Raw genomic sequence first — 17,716 nt, 5'->3', positions numbered from 1 at the left:
GTCCAGGAGTGTAATGTGCTAGGTGTCTACTTTCAGAAAATATTTGAGTACGTGGGTATAATAGGATTTATTATCTAATTTAGGTTTTATTTTTTTTATGTCAAAAGTGTGAAATATGTATTGAAATTCCCGGCGGCAAAAGACTTTAAAAAGGGTTTGGCTCGCCACTCCAAAGAATGTGGAGGTCCAGATTTTCATTCATTGTGACGGCTTTAAATCTGCAAGCCTTTACATTTCCTGTAGGAAACGCTCATATCGGTTGCATTTGCAGTTCACAAAAACCTTCCTACTTTTAAAGCTATCAAAAGAAAAATGTCTGTACTCCTTTAAAGTGGCTATAAATCAGGTGAAATATTACTTAGTGTTTTTTAGTTGTGTCTATGCATGTAAAAGAATTGCAGTTTTAGAACTAGCCACTAGGTGTCAGCATTCCACCTGCTATGGGAAGCATGTAGCTAGTCTGAATACTTATGGTACATATCAGATACTTTACAGATTCGGAAAAAGGATTAAAATAAATAAATATAAATAAAATACCAGATATGGTCTGGCAATTTAATAAATAACTTTCCTTGGTGCTGCAATACCGGGCTCCAGCACTTTATTTTGACACGTTCTTTAGGGAATGAAAAGTATCATGCATCAATATGAACTATTTGATAGATGGATATATGTGTCGACAACACTGCATGTAAATGGAATTGTTCTGCCACATTCTTATATATTTTGTGTTTTCATTCCTTGCCACTATCAATAGCTCTGCTTGCTGTCAGTGAAAGCAAGGTGCACATTCAAAGGCTGAAAACCTGTCCAAATCATATGCTGCTGCTAACGAAGTGTCAAGCCTTGTTAGGAGAGCGCTTATACACTGGAACGAGCTGTACGGCTAGGTGTGCAGCATATCATCAGGACAGGTTTGCAGCCTCTGAATGATTCTATTCACCGACAACAAACAGATCTCGAAAACAGTGACCGACAAAAATGCAAAGATGTAGAAATTGTTATTTCATAATAACTAGAAAAATATCCACCATTGCAACCAAATTTATTGTTATTATTTCAATGTATCTAATATGAAGCGACTTTGCAAATAGTCTGAATAAAATAAACCGGTCTACAGTTCTCCATGCAGACATTTGTTTACATGGTAACAAACTACAAATAGTCTAATCATGGAGTCATATTGCCATTCACGTCTACTACTTCTTGCTCAACCTCCCATATGTTAGTAAGAATTAGCGGACAAATGGACGGCTGTATGACTGGAGGATCAGACTAGAGTGTTTAAAAGTCTATTACCATGGAAAGGCAGGGGAGCTGTATGCACAAACGCTACAAAAGTTTAATTATGGCTTATTGCGAATTAATTTTCTATTTCAGGTGCAATAATAACAAAAAAAACAAAAAAAAGTGACCCTTCCTTTTAACACTTTCACTGTCAAGGACATATGTAACGGTTTATGATTTTAAATGATTTCCTCAACTAGAATATAAAAGGGACAGAGTTTAGATCTTGCCTATAATCTTAGTTTTCATATGAGCAGAGCTCTAGGTGCAATAATCAGGGAGCAGCACTCATATGACGTCGAGGAGCAGGATAAAAAGTTCCACTTCTAGGTTTACTGTGTGTGTGAGGGAGGGGAAGAGGAGCTGCAAGTGAGAGCAGGAAGAATGATCCCAGCCGGTTACTGCATATCTCTACCCCTGTACAGTCTCCAGTGACCCCAGAGAAAGGATACAGGAACTTTTCTTCATTGTTATGACCCCCACTTACCAATGAGAGGATAGTGTATGAGTGCTCTGATTGTTACAAAGATTTTTTTTAATTAAAAGGTGTGAGATGAACAGTTGCCCATCAAAATCACCCCCTGCAACAACTCAGACCATTTGTCATGGAGATTTTTGGACACTTTTGAAGATTTTGGTAGTTTTATGTGAATGTAGATATAGTCATAAGTGACAGGTTTGAACTCTGCACATTTTAAACTTTTTTAGCAGTTATTGAGCATCTCAGGCTCTGCTCGGGTCACACTTCGCAATAAACATGATTTTCTGAATGCATTTTTTTATGGAAATTTGCATGAAGTCGCACATAAATGTAAACTGCTGGGTGGCACTTTCCCAATATGCTAGGTGTCTAATTTATACTGTAGCTAGAGCACTAAATGGGTATATATAGACCAATATATGGGTATAGGGATATCATTTTATATTTTGAAGTCCCCCCACTTTAACCCCTAAAAATTCCAATGAACCAAAACATTATTTTCGGCTTCTGTGTTACCTCTTCAAGTGGAAGAACCCAAAATCATGCTCAGAGAGGAACATCATAGTCCTGATACAGGTAAGAAGTGAAGTATAGCTGCTGTCATTGTTAGCTAATGTTTCCATCAAGCCATCACAGATGGATGCAAGATGGTCTTTGGTTGGTAAGGAGTTAGAAAGCTGATCTACTTCTGATGCGGGAGCTTCTCCAGGGCTAGGTAGAATGAGAGCAATGTCCTAAGAAAATAATTTCATACAAAAAATAAAAATAAATAAAATGAATGCTCCAGTTGATGCTATAACATGAAAAGATGAAGCTTGTGAAAAGTATTGTAAAGAGTACCTGGTCACAGAGGTATTGCACAATGGACGCCACATACTCTGCACATTGCTGGTGGATGACATTGTCTCCTGCAGATTTCATTAACGTCAGTAGCTCTTGGAAAACTTCAGTATATCGCTCATCGCCTTTCGCTCCGTTTATAAGGTGTAGAATTGCTACTTTGCAGGCCCTATGGGCAGCCAACGAGTCAAGAATAGCGAGCAGCCGAGCGGTCTGACCTGTGAACTGCTTCTTGTCTTCAGGGGCACTAACAGATTGTATCACGTTAATATCACAAACAACAACATCACAGATTTAAAAATATCTGACAGCAAGTCTTGAAATAATTATTGTAAAGTTGAAGTCCACTAATTAAATCACATCAATGAATTTAACCCCTTAGAGACCACCAATACGCCTTTTCACAGCGGTCACTAAGGGGCTTTAGGCTAGGCTGCCGCCTTTTCACAAGTGCCTAGTCTAAGTTCTGCATGGGTGCCCAGTGCAGGCTGGAGCGGGTGCTCGGTTGTCTGATGACAGTCAGGATCCTGCTCAAACGGCAGCGACCGCAACATTTAAGCTGTTTACAGAGGGCGGGAGCTCCCTCAGTCACCCATCAGCGGGCCTCTGATGGGGTGCCATGGCAGCCAAGGCCTAACAAAGGCCCCCCAAGGCCTGCCCTGGCTAGATGCTTATTAAGCCATGCCGGAGGCTACTATATGCAGGGTGCTTGCACTAAAGACATACTATAGTTGTGCCTGGGGGTTGAAAACTGCCCATGGAGTGGCAAGTACACAAGGGACTTATAAAGGATGTGACATACCTCTGCAGGTCTTCCACAATAAGATCCAGGACTGTGCGCATGATTAAGAGAGCGGTGGGGGAGGCCAGGTCACACAACTGAATACCAATGCGTCTGGCCATTTGCTGCATAGGTTGACATGAAGTCCCAGAAAAGGACCTCACAATATCTTGAAGGAGCTTGGAATGTACATGTAGATGAATGCTCCACAGCTTCCTGGTGTTTAAAGCCACCGCAATGTCCTTAGGTTCAATAGCCTGTAAGAGAACACAAACCATTATTCTCTAGAATTAGCGCCTGATGCTTCCGGTCTGATTGTGTGAGCACATCTGACGTAAAAGAGGAATTTAGATCATTTTCGCCAATATTTTTACCTGAGTGGTCTGCATGGGTAGTGGAAAGGGTAGAAGCTCGGACAGAATGACAAGTCCAGAGAAGAAGCCTTCGGGTAATTTTAAGACAGAAGAAAGCACCTCTTTTAGCATCAATGACCAGGTATTATTGGCCAGAGTCTCCTCAGAGATAGTCAACTGCTCGTTGACTCCTTGTGTAAAAGTCAGTAAGATGTCTATGATATCACTCTGAATTTTCTGCTCCTCTCCGTCGAGCCTTCCAATAAGAGGTATGGAACATAAGAGCATGTGTAACGTTACCAGAGTGGACGGGACCCGCATATCCTTAAACTCAAAGGAGCCACCTCGTAAAAGCTCTGTGAGCATGGTCTTGAGTAAAGAAAGAGTGCAGCGAGCCAAGGAGATGGTTATTGCCTTGTACAGAGTGGTCCCAAGGTTGACGTGAAGCCTCCAAGGCTGGATGAGAATATTGTTCATTTTCTGCAAGATTCGAATGAAGGTATCAAGTCCCTCCGAAGAGAAGAGCTGGATAACAGCCAGATTCCACTTCAAGTCCTTCTGCTGCCCTGTGAGAGAAACATAGATTAACACATATAATCCAACACATACAGTATATGGCTCTAGAGTCAGTGACGTTTTCTCCATAGCGTCCTGTAGCAGCCACCGGATGAGGTGTTACAAAACGCCACCAGTATGAGCAAGTGCAGGTGGACTGAGGTGGGCGATCAGCCGAATAGTTTTTAAGGGTATCTGCTCCACCTTCATCCTTGCACTAATTTTGTTAATGTCCTCTATTGTAGTAAAGGGGTTGTCATCAGAAACAAAACCCTTCCAGAATGCAGCAGACAGGCGATTTTGCCGGGGAATGTCGCAGCCAGCGATACATTAGACCTAAAATCGTTTTTCTAGATCACTCAAGGGACAAGTTAATACATATTACAAAAGTCCTAAGTACATTCCTTCACAATTTGCCTAAAAGTAGGAGCTTCACATGAACAGTAATAGAAACATGGCTTGGGCCATTCATGACTCCCTAAACAATATGGATATAGAGGACATGCCTATACCTACCTTCAACGGAAGCAGGTGGACAAGCTACGTGGCAAAGAGTCCTGAGAGCGGTCAGCAGTCCTACACCTTCAGGAGCCATCAGATTGTCCAGATTCTAAAAATTACCATGAATCAATAAAACAAGTCAATGAAACCCAAAAAAAACAAAATAGGAACTATTTTTTCAACTGTAAAATTTGTTTTAAAGTTCAAGCAAATTCAGAACTTTCACTTAGGTACTCATGCGGATTATGCGCTTTTCAGTAGAAAGAAAATGGCTGATTCTGCGTGAAATATTTTTCCAGAAACCGGCAACCAAAAATGTCCATAGACTGGTATTGAAGCTCAGCCTCATTTACTTTAGAATCTCATACCACTTAATTTAAAGGAGATGAACATGACTAGAAAAACATGGCTGCTTTCTTCCATAAACAGTGCCACACCTGTGCACAGGTTGTGTGTGATATTGCAGCTCCGCTTCATTGAAGTGAATAGCTAAGCTGTAATGCAACACAACCTGTGGACAGGTGTGGCAGTTTTTGGAAGAAAGTAGCCAAGTTTTTCTAGCCCATTTAACACTAAAACTGCGCTTCTGCACAATACTGTTTTTTTGTCTGCAGTACTGAGATTATAATTTATTATTTTCTAGGCGATATTATACCATGAGTATACGGAACAAGCTGTATTTTTTTTATTATGAGATACATATACTTTATTTCTTCAATGACACGCCACCTCCTAGTGACAGGAGTGCAGTTTCCGATTCGATTTTTTTATTTTCGGCACATGTTCACTTTCAAAATCCAAACAGTCAAAACATTGGGAACATTTAGCTATTCTTAGGGTAGGAACACAAACCGCGTATTCAGGGCGGATACACTGCTTTAGGCGACACAGCGTATCTGCCCAGAACGCCGTCTGGAAAATGGCACCACATTTTGGTGCGTTTTTCTGGCGGATTTTCCAATGCGAAGCGGCGCCAAAAAATAATAAAAAAATATTAAACAAAAACGTTCATACTTACCCCCTTCTCTGCGCGTAGTCCAGCCTCCTGGGAGGATATTGCAGGCCATGTGATGCTGCAGCCTGTGATTGGCTGCAGCGGTCACATGGCCTGCAATGTCATCCAGCGACGGCCGGACTGAAGAAGCAGGGAACTTTGGGTAAGTATAACTTATTTTTTTTCTTACTTGCGATTATTGTTGTGTACTCGCTGCGATTCCACCGTGAATATCGCAACACACGCTGCTTTGTTGCGGGTTTAAGCACCCCATTGAATTTAATGGGTAAACCCGCAACAGAAGAGTTGCGTATCCGCCGAATTAATTGACATGCTGCGGTTGAAGTAACGGCACAGCAGGTCAATTTATGTGCGTTTTCTTCGGCAGAAATTTACCGCAGTGTGGGGACGAGATTTGTTGAGATCTCACACTGCCGTTTCTGTAATACGCTGCGGATTTTCCACAATTAATCCATTGCAGAAAATGCAGTGTTTATGCTGTGTGTGTTCATACCCTTACAGTATATTTCAAAAGAATTGTGCGGTGTCGTATTGTTGGACAGCTGAATTGCAAGTGGTGTAACCTGAACAAACGTCTCACTTACCTGTTTGATATAATCAATCAGACCGGGTATACAATTTATCTCAAACCGAATGTTTTTTAAAGGTTCTAGCCACTTTCCAAGCTCTGAAAAAGAAACACATGTAAGAAGGGAGCTTGATTCACAATAATGGTATTAACAAGATTAAGGAAATAAGTCCTAAAAACAAAAAGCGGTATTTCAGGCAAAAAAAAAAATTAAAGAGGCTCTGTCACCAGATTTTGCAACCCCTATCTGCTATTGCAGCAGATAGGCGCTGCAATGTAGATTACAGTAACGTTTTTATTTTTAAAAAACTAGCATTTTTGGCCAAGTTATGACCATTTTTGTAGTTATGCAAATGAGGCTTGCAAAAGTCCAAGTGGGCGTGTTTAAAAGTAAAAGTCCAAGTGGGCGTGTATTATGTGCGTACATCGGGGCGTGTTTACTACTTTTACTAGCTGGGCGCTCTGAAGAGAAGTATCATCCACTTCTCTTCAGAACGCCCAGCTTCTGGCAGTGCAGATCTGTGACGTCACTCACAGGTCCTGCATCGTGACGGCACCAGAGGCTACAGTTGATTCTGCAGCAGCATCAGCGTTAGCAGGTAAGTCGATGTAGCTACTTACCTGCAAATGCTGATGCTGCTGCAGAATCAACTGTAGCCTCTGGTGCCGATGTGTCCTCGCTCGTCTGACACGATGCAGGACCTGTGAGTGACGTCACAGCAGTGATCAGGCAGAAGCTGGGCGTTCTGAAGAGAAGTGGATGATACTTCTCATCAGAGCGCCCACCTAGTAAAAGTATTAAAAACGCCCCGATGTACGCACATAATACACGCCCACTTGGACTTTTGCAAGCCTCATTTGCATAACTACAAAAATGGTCATAACTTGGCCAAAAATGCTCGTTTTTTAAAAATAAAAACGTTACTGTAATCTACATTGCAGCGCCGATCTGCTGCAATAGCAGATAGGGGTTGCAAAATCTGGTGACAGAGCCTCTTTAAGGCTGGGTTTACAAGACCTATTTTCAGGCGTAAACGAGGCGTATTATGCCTCGATTTACGCCTGAAAATACGTCTCCAATACGTCGGCAAACATCTGCCCATTCATTTGAATGGGTTTGCCGACGACCTGTAATTTACGCGTCGACACGTAAAATGACTGTCTCGTCAAAGAAGTGCATAACTTCTTTGGACGCAATTTGAGCTCAAATTAACGGTCGTCAAAAACGCCTCGCAAAATGCGAGGAGGAGCAATTACGTCTGAAACGACGGAGCTGTTTTCTCCTGAAAACGGTCTGTAATTTCAGACGTAAAAGGCAGCTATCGTGTGCACATACCTTCAAAGTCACATCCATGAGGGTCTGGCAGCTGGGACCTGACAGACGTCAAAATTAAAGGGTCCTAGACCAGTTTTCTGCAGAGGTAATGGCACAAGTAGGTTTTCTGTGACGTCAGGGGCTCCTCCAGTCCCAGAGTGCCCAGCTAGAGCCCTATTGATGGTCTGGCTGGCGACTCCGTAGTTGAAAGCCCCTGACGTCACTGTCCACATATGTACAGTGACGTCAAGGGTTTGCCTTGGGCCAGAGTCCCAGAGCCAAACGCTACCTGATGCTCTTCCCTGGAAAGCTTTGCAAAGTATACGTTTAACATATATCTCTGACGGACGCTATACAGTGACATCAGTCACATATAAGCCCCATGTTAATAAAATGTAAGCCATACTATAGACTTATTTTTGCCGGTCCCTCAGTATAGACGAGCGTAGCGCGACGGAGGCCAAAAGGACCCTCTTTTGGCCTGTTAGGCTAATAGAGCCCGTTGGACACATTTATCATGTATGTTTGGAGCTTTCCAGACATACACGTTAAACGTAGGGATAAAATGTAAGCGTGAACCAGGCTTAACCTTCATACATGTGACTAGTCATTAGGTTCTGTTCACACGGCCTATTTTCAGCTGTTTTTCAGGCCGTAAACGCCCCGAAAAACAGCTAAAGATACAGAGGCTGAACACCTCCAAACATCTGCCCACTGATTTCTATGGGAAAAAACGTCTGTTTGTTCCAACGGGCGTGTTTTTTTTGTTTTTTTTTAAAAGCGGCACGTAAAAAAAAGCCTCGTAAAAAGAAGTGCATGTCACTTCTTGAGCCGTTTTTAATTGGGTCAATAGAAAAACAGCTCCAAAAACAGCCACAAAAAACACATAAAAAAAGGGCTGAAAATCAGAGTTTTTTCCTTAAAAACTGCTCCGTATTTTACAGCCATTTTTACTTTAGCGTGTGAACATACCCTAAAACGTCATGCTAAAGTTGTGAAAAATTTGCCCACTCAATAAAATGTTTACCCAAAAGACTTGGATGACATCCTAAAACAAAACGCAAACGGTTTAAACTTTCATGGGTCTTCTGTACAGTATATAAAAAATGATCCTTTAAATAAGATTGCCTGGATTGGAAAAACCCTATTCACATAAAACACCCCCTGAAAAGCAGCTCCTCGTGAAGGGGCTATTGCTGGAGTAAGTGTGTCCTTACCGCCCTGCAGCAACTCTCTAGGTAAATGAAACATGGCACGGTGGCTATTGAAATAAAGGAGTTATCTGTGTAACGCATTGATGCGCCGGGCACGTCTGTTACACCCACACGCATGTAAAGCAGTCAACCAAACTTAACCTTTTCGCTGCCATAACAATTTTAACTTGATCCAAATAAAACCTAAAATATTGCATTTTAAAATCCTAGAATACCCAGATATTTTATAAAAGTAGACACCTGGCACATTGTAAAAATGCCACCCGGGACTTTACACTCACGCATTCATTTAAATCTGCGTCAAAGCATAGCGTTGTATAAAGAAAAAAAAAAAATGGATACGAAGTCATTTCTATGTGAGTTTGTGACCAAAAAAAAAAAAAAGTGTAACCCAAGCAAAGAAAATAGAAATAGTCATGTGACGGATCATCTTCTCACTCCTTTAGTAGAAAAAAAAAATCCTAATTGTGACAATTTGAGACCATATCTTATTGGTAATGGGGTCACAAGAGGCTAGGCAGGGGAGAGGGAAATATGCTCTTACCTTGTAGCTTGGCGTGATTCTCATCTCCTTTACAGAGCTTTATTAAAGGTGCCGAGTGCGTCTCCAGCGTCTGAACATCATTTGACGTTTGCACCACCAGCAGCACAAGCAGACAGGCGTAGTTGTAAGCCACGGATTTCTTTGATTTTGTGTCCCTAGAAGAAGTCACAATGATTAAGGTCATTGTCGTTCAAAAGATATGATCATTAGATATGTAATATAGAGGAGATTATACGTAATCGCGCTGACCATTAAACCTCTGAGCTTCGTTTAAAGAGGATCGGTCACCAGTTTATTAATTCCCTATCTACCTAATATACGGTAATAGGCGCTACGATGCTGATAATTACAGTGTGATTTTTTATTTAAAAAACTTTTATTATTTGGAAAGTTATGAGCATTTTTCTAAATATGCTAAATTGGCTTTACTTGCCCAATGGGAGGTGACTATCTTTTCATTCTGGGTGGAGTAATGTTTTCTGTATAACGCTATCCAATCAATGTCATACAGTTCTCCTCTTACCTGCCCAGCTACACCGAGAGATCATATCATTTACAGCTTCCATTCCCGACTGTTTTCAACTGGTGATATCTCAAGTTGTTTCACAGCTAGAACTGCGATCCTGGCAGCATATGGACCACCAGAAGCACTGTTCTAGGTAGTCCGCAGCCAGAGATATGGCTATTTGAAGTGATCCCCCTTCCCCACAGCTTTAAGACCCTTTTACACTGGCCGATAAGGCGAGCGCCGCTCAACGAGACATCGGCAACAAGACAACGGCGCTCGTTTGCTCCTGTCACACGGAGCTATGGATGGGGACGAGCGGTCGTTACTCTGATCGCTCGTCCCCATACATTATCATCATGTCAGCAGCGCGTCTCTGTTCACACAGGTAGATGTGCTGCCGACAACGATAATATTTTACTTTTTTTAAAACTATACGACCAGCAGATGATCGCTGCCCTTTTTACACAGGGCAATTATCGGCAACAAGCGTTATACGAACGCTCATCTGCCCGATAATCGTTCTGTGTAAAACCCCCTTTAGTCTCACACTGTGTGAAGCAGCTTCATGCTGATAGGACAGCGTCAGAGGCTGAGGAGGCTGCACCTCAGGAGAATCGCTGCTCTTACCTCCCTGTTGTCCAGTATATCCTCATTTGCATATTCAGAAAAAAGCTCATCACTTTTAAACTAAATCTTTCTGGGACATCATTTTCACTAGTATTATCAGTGTGACAGCGCCTATTAGATTAGCTAGGAGATTGGGCATTACTAAACTAAAGACAGATCCTCTACCCAAAACCTTGAATGAGCACAATCTCCCACAAGTCACAATCACCACATTATTGGAAGCGGAGATCTATACTGCAGTTTGGCACACACTTGACGACTGGGGAATAATGTGGTAACCAATTAAAAGGGTTTCTGTGATTTTAATATTGATGGCGTATCCTCCTTAGCATCAATGTTTGATCAGTGAGGGTCCGACTCCTAGAACCCCTGCTGATAATCAGAATGAAGGGGCTTCTATAGGCACTGCAGCATGTGGCTGTGCTGGAATGGGACTGAGCTGCAGTACCGGGTACAGTCACCGCAAGCTTCTGTGCTAGTGTAATGAAGTGGACACAGTGCTTACTGCAGAGCCACGGCCCCTTCGTTCTGCTGATCATCATGGGTCCGGGGGTAAGGCCCCCACTGATCAAACGTTGATGGCCTAGCTTTAAGATAAGCCATTAATGTTTAAGTCCCGGATAAAGCCTTTTATTTTAAAGTCTGAGATGCAATGTCCAGCCCAATGACCAAAAAAAAAACATGAGTGGAGCAAGCACTTCCACATAACACCATCCCAGATCTCTGGAAACCTGGTGAGTATGACTGTGGGGGGAATCAGCAGCAGATGGTGTCAAACCGGAGTTTTTAGATTTACCTGGGGATGCACCTCTAAAGAAAATTAAAAAGTTTTAAAACAGTTGGTGATAAAATGATATCATCAGTCGACACATATAATAGCAAGTAAATTACCCAAGGCCTTCCCTAGAGCAGAACTCCATTAAGGTTATGAGGCATTGCAAGTTCTTGTCAAGACTGAAGACATGAGTCACTGCGGACCTGCCAATCGGATTGAATGTGATAAGATAAAGGTTGTGCAGTATGCCGAGCAGGCTAGCCTGGTCAGCCTCCTCAGTGGCCGCACAATGTTGAAAGTGGTGAAAGAGCTCGGAGATGTATTGCAGAGCCTGGGTGGCATGCAAAAGCCACAAGGCACAGGAGTCCTCGTTGTTCCCGTCGGACGGTAGATTGTCATCCTGATCTTGTTCAGATGCCTGGCACAGAGCCCTGGCGATCAGATTTGTTGCTTCATTTTCAAACAACAGAAACAGAAGTCCTTTCTGGGACTGTGCAAGAAACCGAAGTATCTCCCTAATAGTGTGAACGATACCAGGGTGGGAACAAGACCCCGGTAAAGATAGAAGTAAAGTAGCAGACTCCAGGAACTGGTGATTGTGGAGGTACCTGCGCGGAGAGAAGAAAACAAATGTACATATAAGACAACTCCGTAACACAATACATACAATCCTTTACACGAAAATCTCTGTCGCCATTTAAAATCCCACCGCAAAAGAACAAGCAATAAACGATAGATTTCTGGGTACTGGCTGCTCTTAATATTCTCGTGACCAGGACTGGAAGTTTTGATGTCCCATATGACAATGTCCCACCACCCACTATATTTAATAACCGTGAGCTGCTGGACCTCTAACTAGGTGATCTGGCAACGATACCCACTCGCATGGACAGACATGCATCTGTGGCATAGTATTACATGGTGGTCATTCAAATCATTGGTCATCCATGTAATGCTGGGACGGGTCTACCAGAGCAGCTGTACATTCTTGCTCAGAGAAGGGACCTCCCTGTATGACGAGATAGATTATTTTTATATATATATATATATATAGCATTGACATCTTACCTCAACAGAATAGGATAAGGGTCATCTCGTTCTTGGGGGCCTGTGATTCTGGCAGACGTTGGGAAAGACTTGACTGGAGGCTGGATCATAGAGTGAGGTGCAGTTTCTAAAAGATGAAAAATCTCATTGAGAAGACCAAGCAGTTTCTCCAGGTCTCCTTCACTTATATTAGAGGACTCCAAGAATTGATCCATATCCATTGGCACCGCCACCTCATTGTCATAGTCTCGGTTTGGCCTCTCTACTGCAGCAGGCGTTTCCTGATCAGGATCTCTGTTATCAGTAGGAGGTGGTGGAGGAGTGCTGTCAGCTAACTGGTCGCCCATTCTCTTTACATTAGAAAGGATTTCATAAAAATGACACTTCTGGAGGACAGCAGAGCAAGCCGTGAAAACCCTGACAGTCTGATCCATCAACATCAGCTCTAGAAGTCTCTGGTAACCACTTTTTCCTTGTGAATCTGGATTTTTCAAAAACGCGTCCATTCCCTCGGTGGTGCTGATGATGCCGTCCAGGGATTTAAAAGCATTTAGCTTGAGGGATGACGACACATGCTCGGCAAACAAAAGCTCGTATAGCTTGGCGATGACATCAGTCTTTAACAGAGACTCCATACCCCGTGTTCCACATTCTGCAAGGCATGACACCAGCTTAGTACCCGCTTTGAGCTGTCGGACATTCAATGCAATTGGCTGCTGGAGTGCAAGCTGTAAGTCTAATGCTTGCATGGCCCAGTCCACTAACTGACTAAGATGGTCTCGGCTTGGCTCTTTAAGCTCCAAAAAACTTAATCCTTTCACTATTAAGCAAGGTACTTCTTCCAGTGCTGTGACCCATTTTGCACCTCTGTCATCTTGATAGAGATCGAGGAGTTCCAATAGCTTCACCGACACCTCACTAGCCCCCGAGCTGTCCTTATCAAGGTCCTGATCCCGCAGCTTGCCAATTTCATTCTCAAAAGCAGTTCTGTACGGGCAGCTAAAGTAAAGGAGGGGGCCTAAATCTCGGTCATAAGGATCATAAGTCATAGTGGGTACAGAAGCTAAATCCTCTGGCGTGTAGTCAATATCAAAACTTGGATATTTAAACGCCTCCCGTTCAAAGTCAGCAATCCCATCTTCATCGCTCGAAATCTGTTCATAACCATCATCCCCTGCAATCCACAAAAATCTTACATTAGGGAAGGCATTAAGATGCTGGTTTAAAGAAATAGTCTATTCACACTACGGCCATCGTGCACTAAAGTCATATACATGAGGAGATTCATCAAAACTGGTGCAAAGGAAAACTGGGGCAGTTGCTCATGGCAACCAAACTGATTTAAAAGATGAGCCTGTGAACAATTGGCTCGTCTCTGAACTTTTATGTGGCATCTGATTGGTTGTTATGAGCAGCTGCACCAGGTGTTTTACTAAACACTTACATTTCCCATGAACAACTCTGGAGCGTCTTTTCTTAGCACTCTGCATTGCACCATTACTCTGCTATTCCTCCTGCAAATCTATGAATACATTGACAAGTGAGTGTTACCATTTGTCTTGACGATGGGGTGTTATACTCTGTCAAAATGTGTATGGACGAGTGTCAGAGTGTGTAGGGCCACCACATTGACGGGGAGAGTGGCAACACCCAGAAGTCTATGTATTCATGCTTATCCAGGAGGAATAAGAGCGTAACGGTGCAGATTCTAAGAAAAGATGCTCCTGAATTGTTCATGGGTAATGTTAGTGTTTTACTAAACACAAATACATTTCTAGGAGGAACAACAGGTGAACAGCACAATGCAGAGTTCTAAGAAAAGACGTTCCAGCATTGCAATTTAATAGGGAATCCAAGTATTAACTAAAATAGACACATTAGAAGATTAAAGTGTAGCTAAACGTTTGACAAACTTCTGACATGTCATAGTGACATGTCAGAAGTTTGGATTGGTGGGGGTCCGAGCACAGAGACCACCACCAATCGCTAGAACGAAGCAGCTGAAGCGCTCGTGTGAGCGCTCAGCCGCTTCATGTCTGTTCGGCTTTTTCCGGAAATAAATGTATCGTGTACGGACTCACTAGAAAGTCTATGAGCCCGTACTCCGATACATCGGCTTTCCGGAAAAAGCCGAACTGTCACGAATCGGCTGAGCGCTCACACGAGCGCTCCAGCTGCTTCATTCTAGTGATTGGTGTGGGTCTCAGTGCTCGGACCCCACCAATCCAAACTATGACATGTCACTATGACATGTCAGAAGTTTGTCAAACGCTTAGCTGCACTTTAAGATCCCCTTCCCGGGTCCAACCCTCCCGTCCAGATTCGTTCCAGTGTAGTACAAAAACGACATTGGAAAATACACTATTAATCCCAGTTTCTTATGGGATCAGTTTTGTGTCTGGTGGCAGCAGTTGTGACGTAGGACGTCTCCCTGTGTTGGATATAGAAGCGTTGCATAAAGCATTTCGCTCAAGCTTTTGAATGCCGGACTGCTGCACAACTTTGTAATCAATTGTGTCGAGCTGCGGCATTAAAAAATACTGGCCGGACACCACAGATATGCCAAATTAGCCGTAACAGGTCCTTTTCAAGACTTCAAACAGCTGCAAAGGGAACAGTCTACACGGCAAACACCATCAAGACCAAAATCACCTTCAATTTCTTCCTCGTCACCCTCTTCATCATCATCTTCATCAGCAATGCTGTCCCCTGTTTGTACACCGTCCTCATCGTCATCCTCATCGGCATTGAGGTCATCATCCTCTTCATCCTCCTCATCTTCATCACCATCATCCTGAGGATCATCATCGCCTTCCTCTTCATCGGAGTAAGTGCCATCAGGGTGAATAGATACTCGATCAGGAGATATGGGCTCAAAGTAACCTTCCCTTTGTTCTCGATCATCCTCCTTTTCTCCTCCTAATGTATTAAGGACATAGAAGAGGTGTACAATTATATAATCAATGTAAAACAAAAACTGTCCATTTCAAAAGATCTGCATCATTTTCTATAAAATCTCTAGAGGGTAAATATAAAGAACACATTCAAAATATACAAAGTCCAAGAAGTAGAGTTAGCTTGTTAATATGCATTTCATATTTGCAGAGCAGGAAAATGCTCTACACATTTATTACTGCAAATGTTAACCCCTGCATTTCAGTTAATTGGATTTTTGTACTCACCGTTAAATTCATTGGGAGACAGCACCATGGGTAAAGGTCCATGGTGCTGTGTCCCCCAATTATATTAACAAGAAAAGAACATCAAAGAGGTTGTTCAGCTTGGGGGGGCTGTTTTTTTTATTTTGATGACCTATCCACAGGATAAATAATCAGTATATGATCGGTGGGGGTCCAACACCTGGACCCTGCACCGATCAGCTGTACCGGGCACCGGAAGCACATGGATCTGCCCACTGTGCAGTGGCGTGCTGGGTTACTGCAGCTCTGCTCCTATTCACTTGAATAGGAGCAGAGCTATACTGTGGTCGGAGCCTTCTGTTTTTGGCACCGACTGCTGCATAACTACAGCCGAAAGCTGGAAAAGCTGATCGGTGCAGGGTGCGGGTGTCAGACCCCCATTGATTATATACTGACAACCTATGAAAAACAGCCTCCAAACTGGATAACCCCTTTAAGTATAGCAGTCAAAGTAATAGCACCCCATTATTTTCTATAGAATATCTACCCCTAATTTTAAGAGCCTTTTTCATGCAGGAGAGGGCAAAGATCAGAGATAAAGTTAAAGATGCTATTGCCAATGAAATATTAGAGGTCTACCTGCAGCTGGCATTGGCTCATCATCATCGTCATCATCATCTGGTGGTGGAGGGCCAGGTGGAGTTCTAGGCCCTCTTGGCTGCGGTCTTGGTGGACTACCATTGTACTGGTCTTCTTTGTCTTCTTCAACTAAGAAAGGAGAAAGACAAATGCAACCTAAGTAGCCCAATATGTAGCCACAAGCACGCAACGAAGAAAAAAAGGCAATGAATATCAACAGGCCAATGCCAAAATTGCCGAACTCCATCCCACAGGCTAAATGAATGCTGTACAATTAGGGGCAAGTGGTCCATGTGCTTATTAAGACTATTACAGATACTGGTTAAACACATGGTTGAAACGTATTTGCAAATGTTGCTGATTTTGGACTGAGTAGGCCAGAACCCTTTAGATTAGGGCAAGGTAGGATTTAATAGAAGTACCCATCCCAAGAAGGAGCTGTACCTGGTGAGCAGTGGAGAGGTAGCAGCTCACGGATGGTCACTCTGACATGAAATGGTCTCAGATATGGCGCTCTGATTAGCAGACGAGCGGTTGTCACTTACCATGTTTGGGATTCCTTTTCAGCCCTATCTGTTGGTGCTGAGGAGGTGGTGGAGGCGGTGGTGGAGGTGGAGGAGACTCTCGTTCATGGTTGAGAATAACTCTGTCTACTGATCCATACACAGCAAGAGTCAGGCAATTGTACCAACCCTTAAGCACAAGCCCATCTGTATTAACCTGACTCAAAAACACAAATGTATCAGATACTAAGTAACGGCTTGTACTAATAATGCATTAAAAAAAACAACAGTAATAATCAGAGTTAAAACCCATTTTTCAGCGTGTACATATTATAAATCCATAAAATTGCTTCAACAACATTGTTGCACGGGCTGCTGGAGTCTGAGCATTTCTGGAATATCCACAGTGGTCCCATGGCTGCTTGCTTGGCTCTTTCCATAACTCCATAACCTTCCTTGTCCATGCAACCACCTGTCTTGTTGATTACAAAAGGCAGAAGTGGCCGCTGAAGGGTCACGTAACCGTCCCGTCCCCCCCATGCACTCCTTATATGTGAGGATCCCAGGGGATCCACCTGTGGATAGCCATAAATGATCAAGATGAGACTTCCCATTAAATAGGCCTATAGTGAAACCACTTAGGGGGTAATTTATTAAGACTGTTGCTTCATATGGCCTTGTTCACACAGTCCAGATTTGCTGCAGATTTTGTACGTCTAAGTTAAAAGCAGGATCAGAACCTAAACAGAACATATAAAGGAACGAATTACAAATAATCCATCCTGGACCCAATTCTGGTCTTGGCTTAAAAAATGCATGAAAAATCTGTTTAGATGTGTGAGGACTTTTCATAACTGATCATTATACGTCTCATAATGTCTCGCTCTATAATTATTTTAGTTCTTATTTTGTTACCTTTGCATTTGGCCGGAAGATAATTGAACTATTCTCATCATATTCCAAACTGGTGAGAAAATAAAGAAAGGCATGATCATGACATGAACCACTACACATCAAAACATG

At 42.8% G+C, this 17,716-nt stretch overlaps 1 protein-coding gene across 5 annotated transcripts in view; it reads right to left on the bottom strand.

The window, feature by feature from the left end:
- Positions 1 to 17,716, bottom strand: part of VIRMA (vir like m6A methyltransferase associated) — a 35,553-nt gene that overhangs the window by 11,380 nt on the left and 6,457 nt on the right. For 2 of the 5 annotated variants that reach the window (XM_075825907.1, XM_075825906.1), the window contains exons 5-17: positions 17,609 to 17,657; positions 16,736 to 16,910; positions 16,191 to 16,319; positions 15,064 to 15,330; positions 12,433 to 13,585; positions 11,481 to 11,972; positions 9,455 to 9,609; positions 6,398 to 6,480; positions 4,814 to 4,907; positions 3,764 to 4,308; positions 3,411 to 3,646; positions 2,609 to 2,855; positions 2,285 to 2,502 (exon numbers count right to left, since the gene is read on the bottom strand). In XM_075825907.1, the coding sequence (XP_075682022.1) occupies positions 2,285 to 2,502; positions 2,609 to 2,855; positions 3,411 to 3,646; positions 3,764 to 4,308; positions 4,814 to 4,907; positions 6,398 to 6,480; positions 9,455 to 9,609; positions 11,481 to 11,972; positions 12,433 to 13,585; positions 15,064 to 15,330; positions 16,191 to 16,319; positions 16,736 to 16,910; positions 17,609 to 17,657 (3,843 nt within the window). Of the gene's footprint in view, positions 1 to 2,284; positions 2,503 to 2,608; positions 2,856 to 3,410; positions 3,647 to 3,763; positions 4,309 to 4,813; positions 4,908 to 6,397; positions 6,481 to 9,454; positions 9,610 to 11,480; positions 11,973 to 12,432; positions 13,586 to 15,063; positions 15,331 to 16,190; positions 16,320 to 16,735; positions 16,915 to 17,608; positions 17,658 to 17,716 lie in introns of all 5 variants that reach the window. The other 3 variants (XM_075825908.1, XM_075825909.1, XM_075825911.1) reach the window with 2 other exon arrangements.

Source organism: Rhinoderma darwinii, chromosome 5 (assembly GCF_050947455.1).
Source record: "Rhinoderma darwinii isolate aRhiDar2 chromosome 5, aRhiDar2.hap1, whole genome shotgun sequence".
Lineage (NCBI taxonomy): Eukaryota > Metazoa > Chordata > Amphibia > Anura > Rhinodermatidae > Rhinoderma > Rhinoderma darwinii.
The sequence above is the reverse complement of the archived record's forward strand: the minus strand, read 5'-3'. Positions and strand labels throughout refer to the sequence as shown.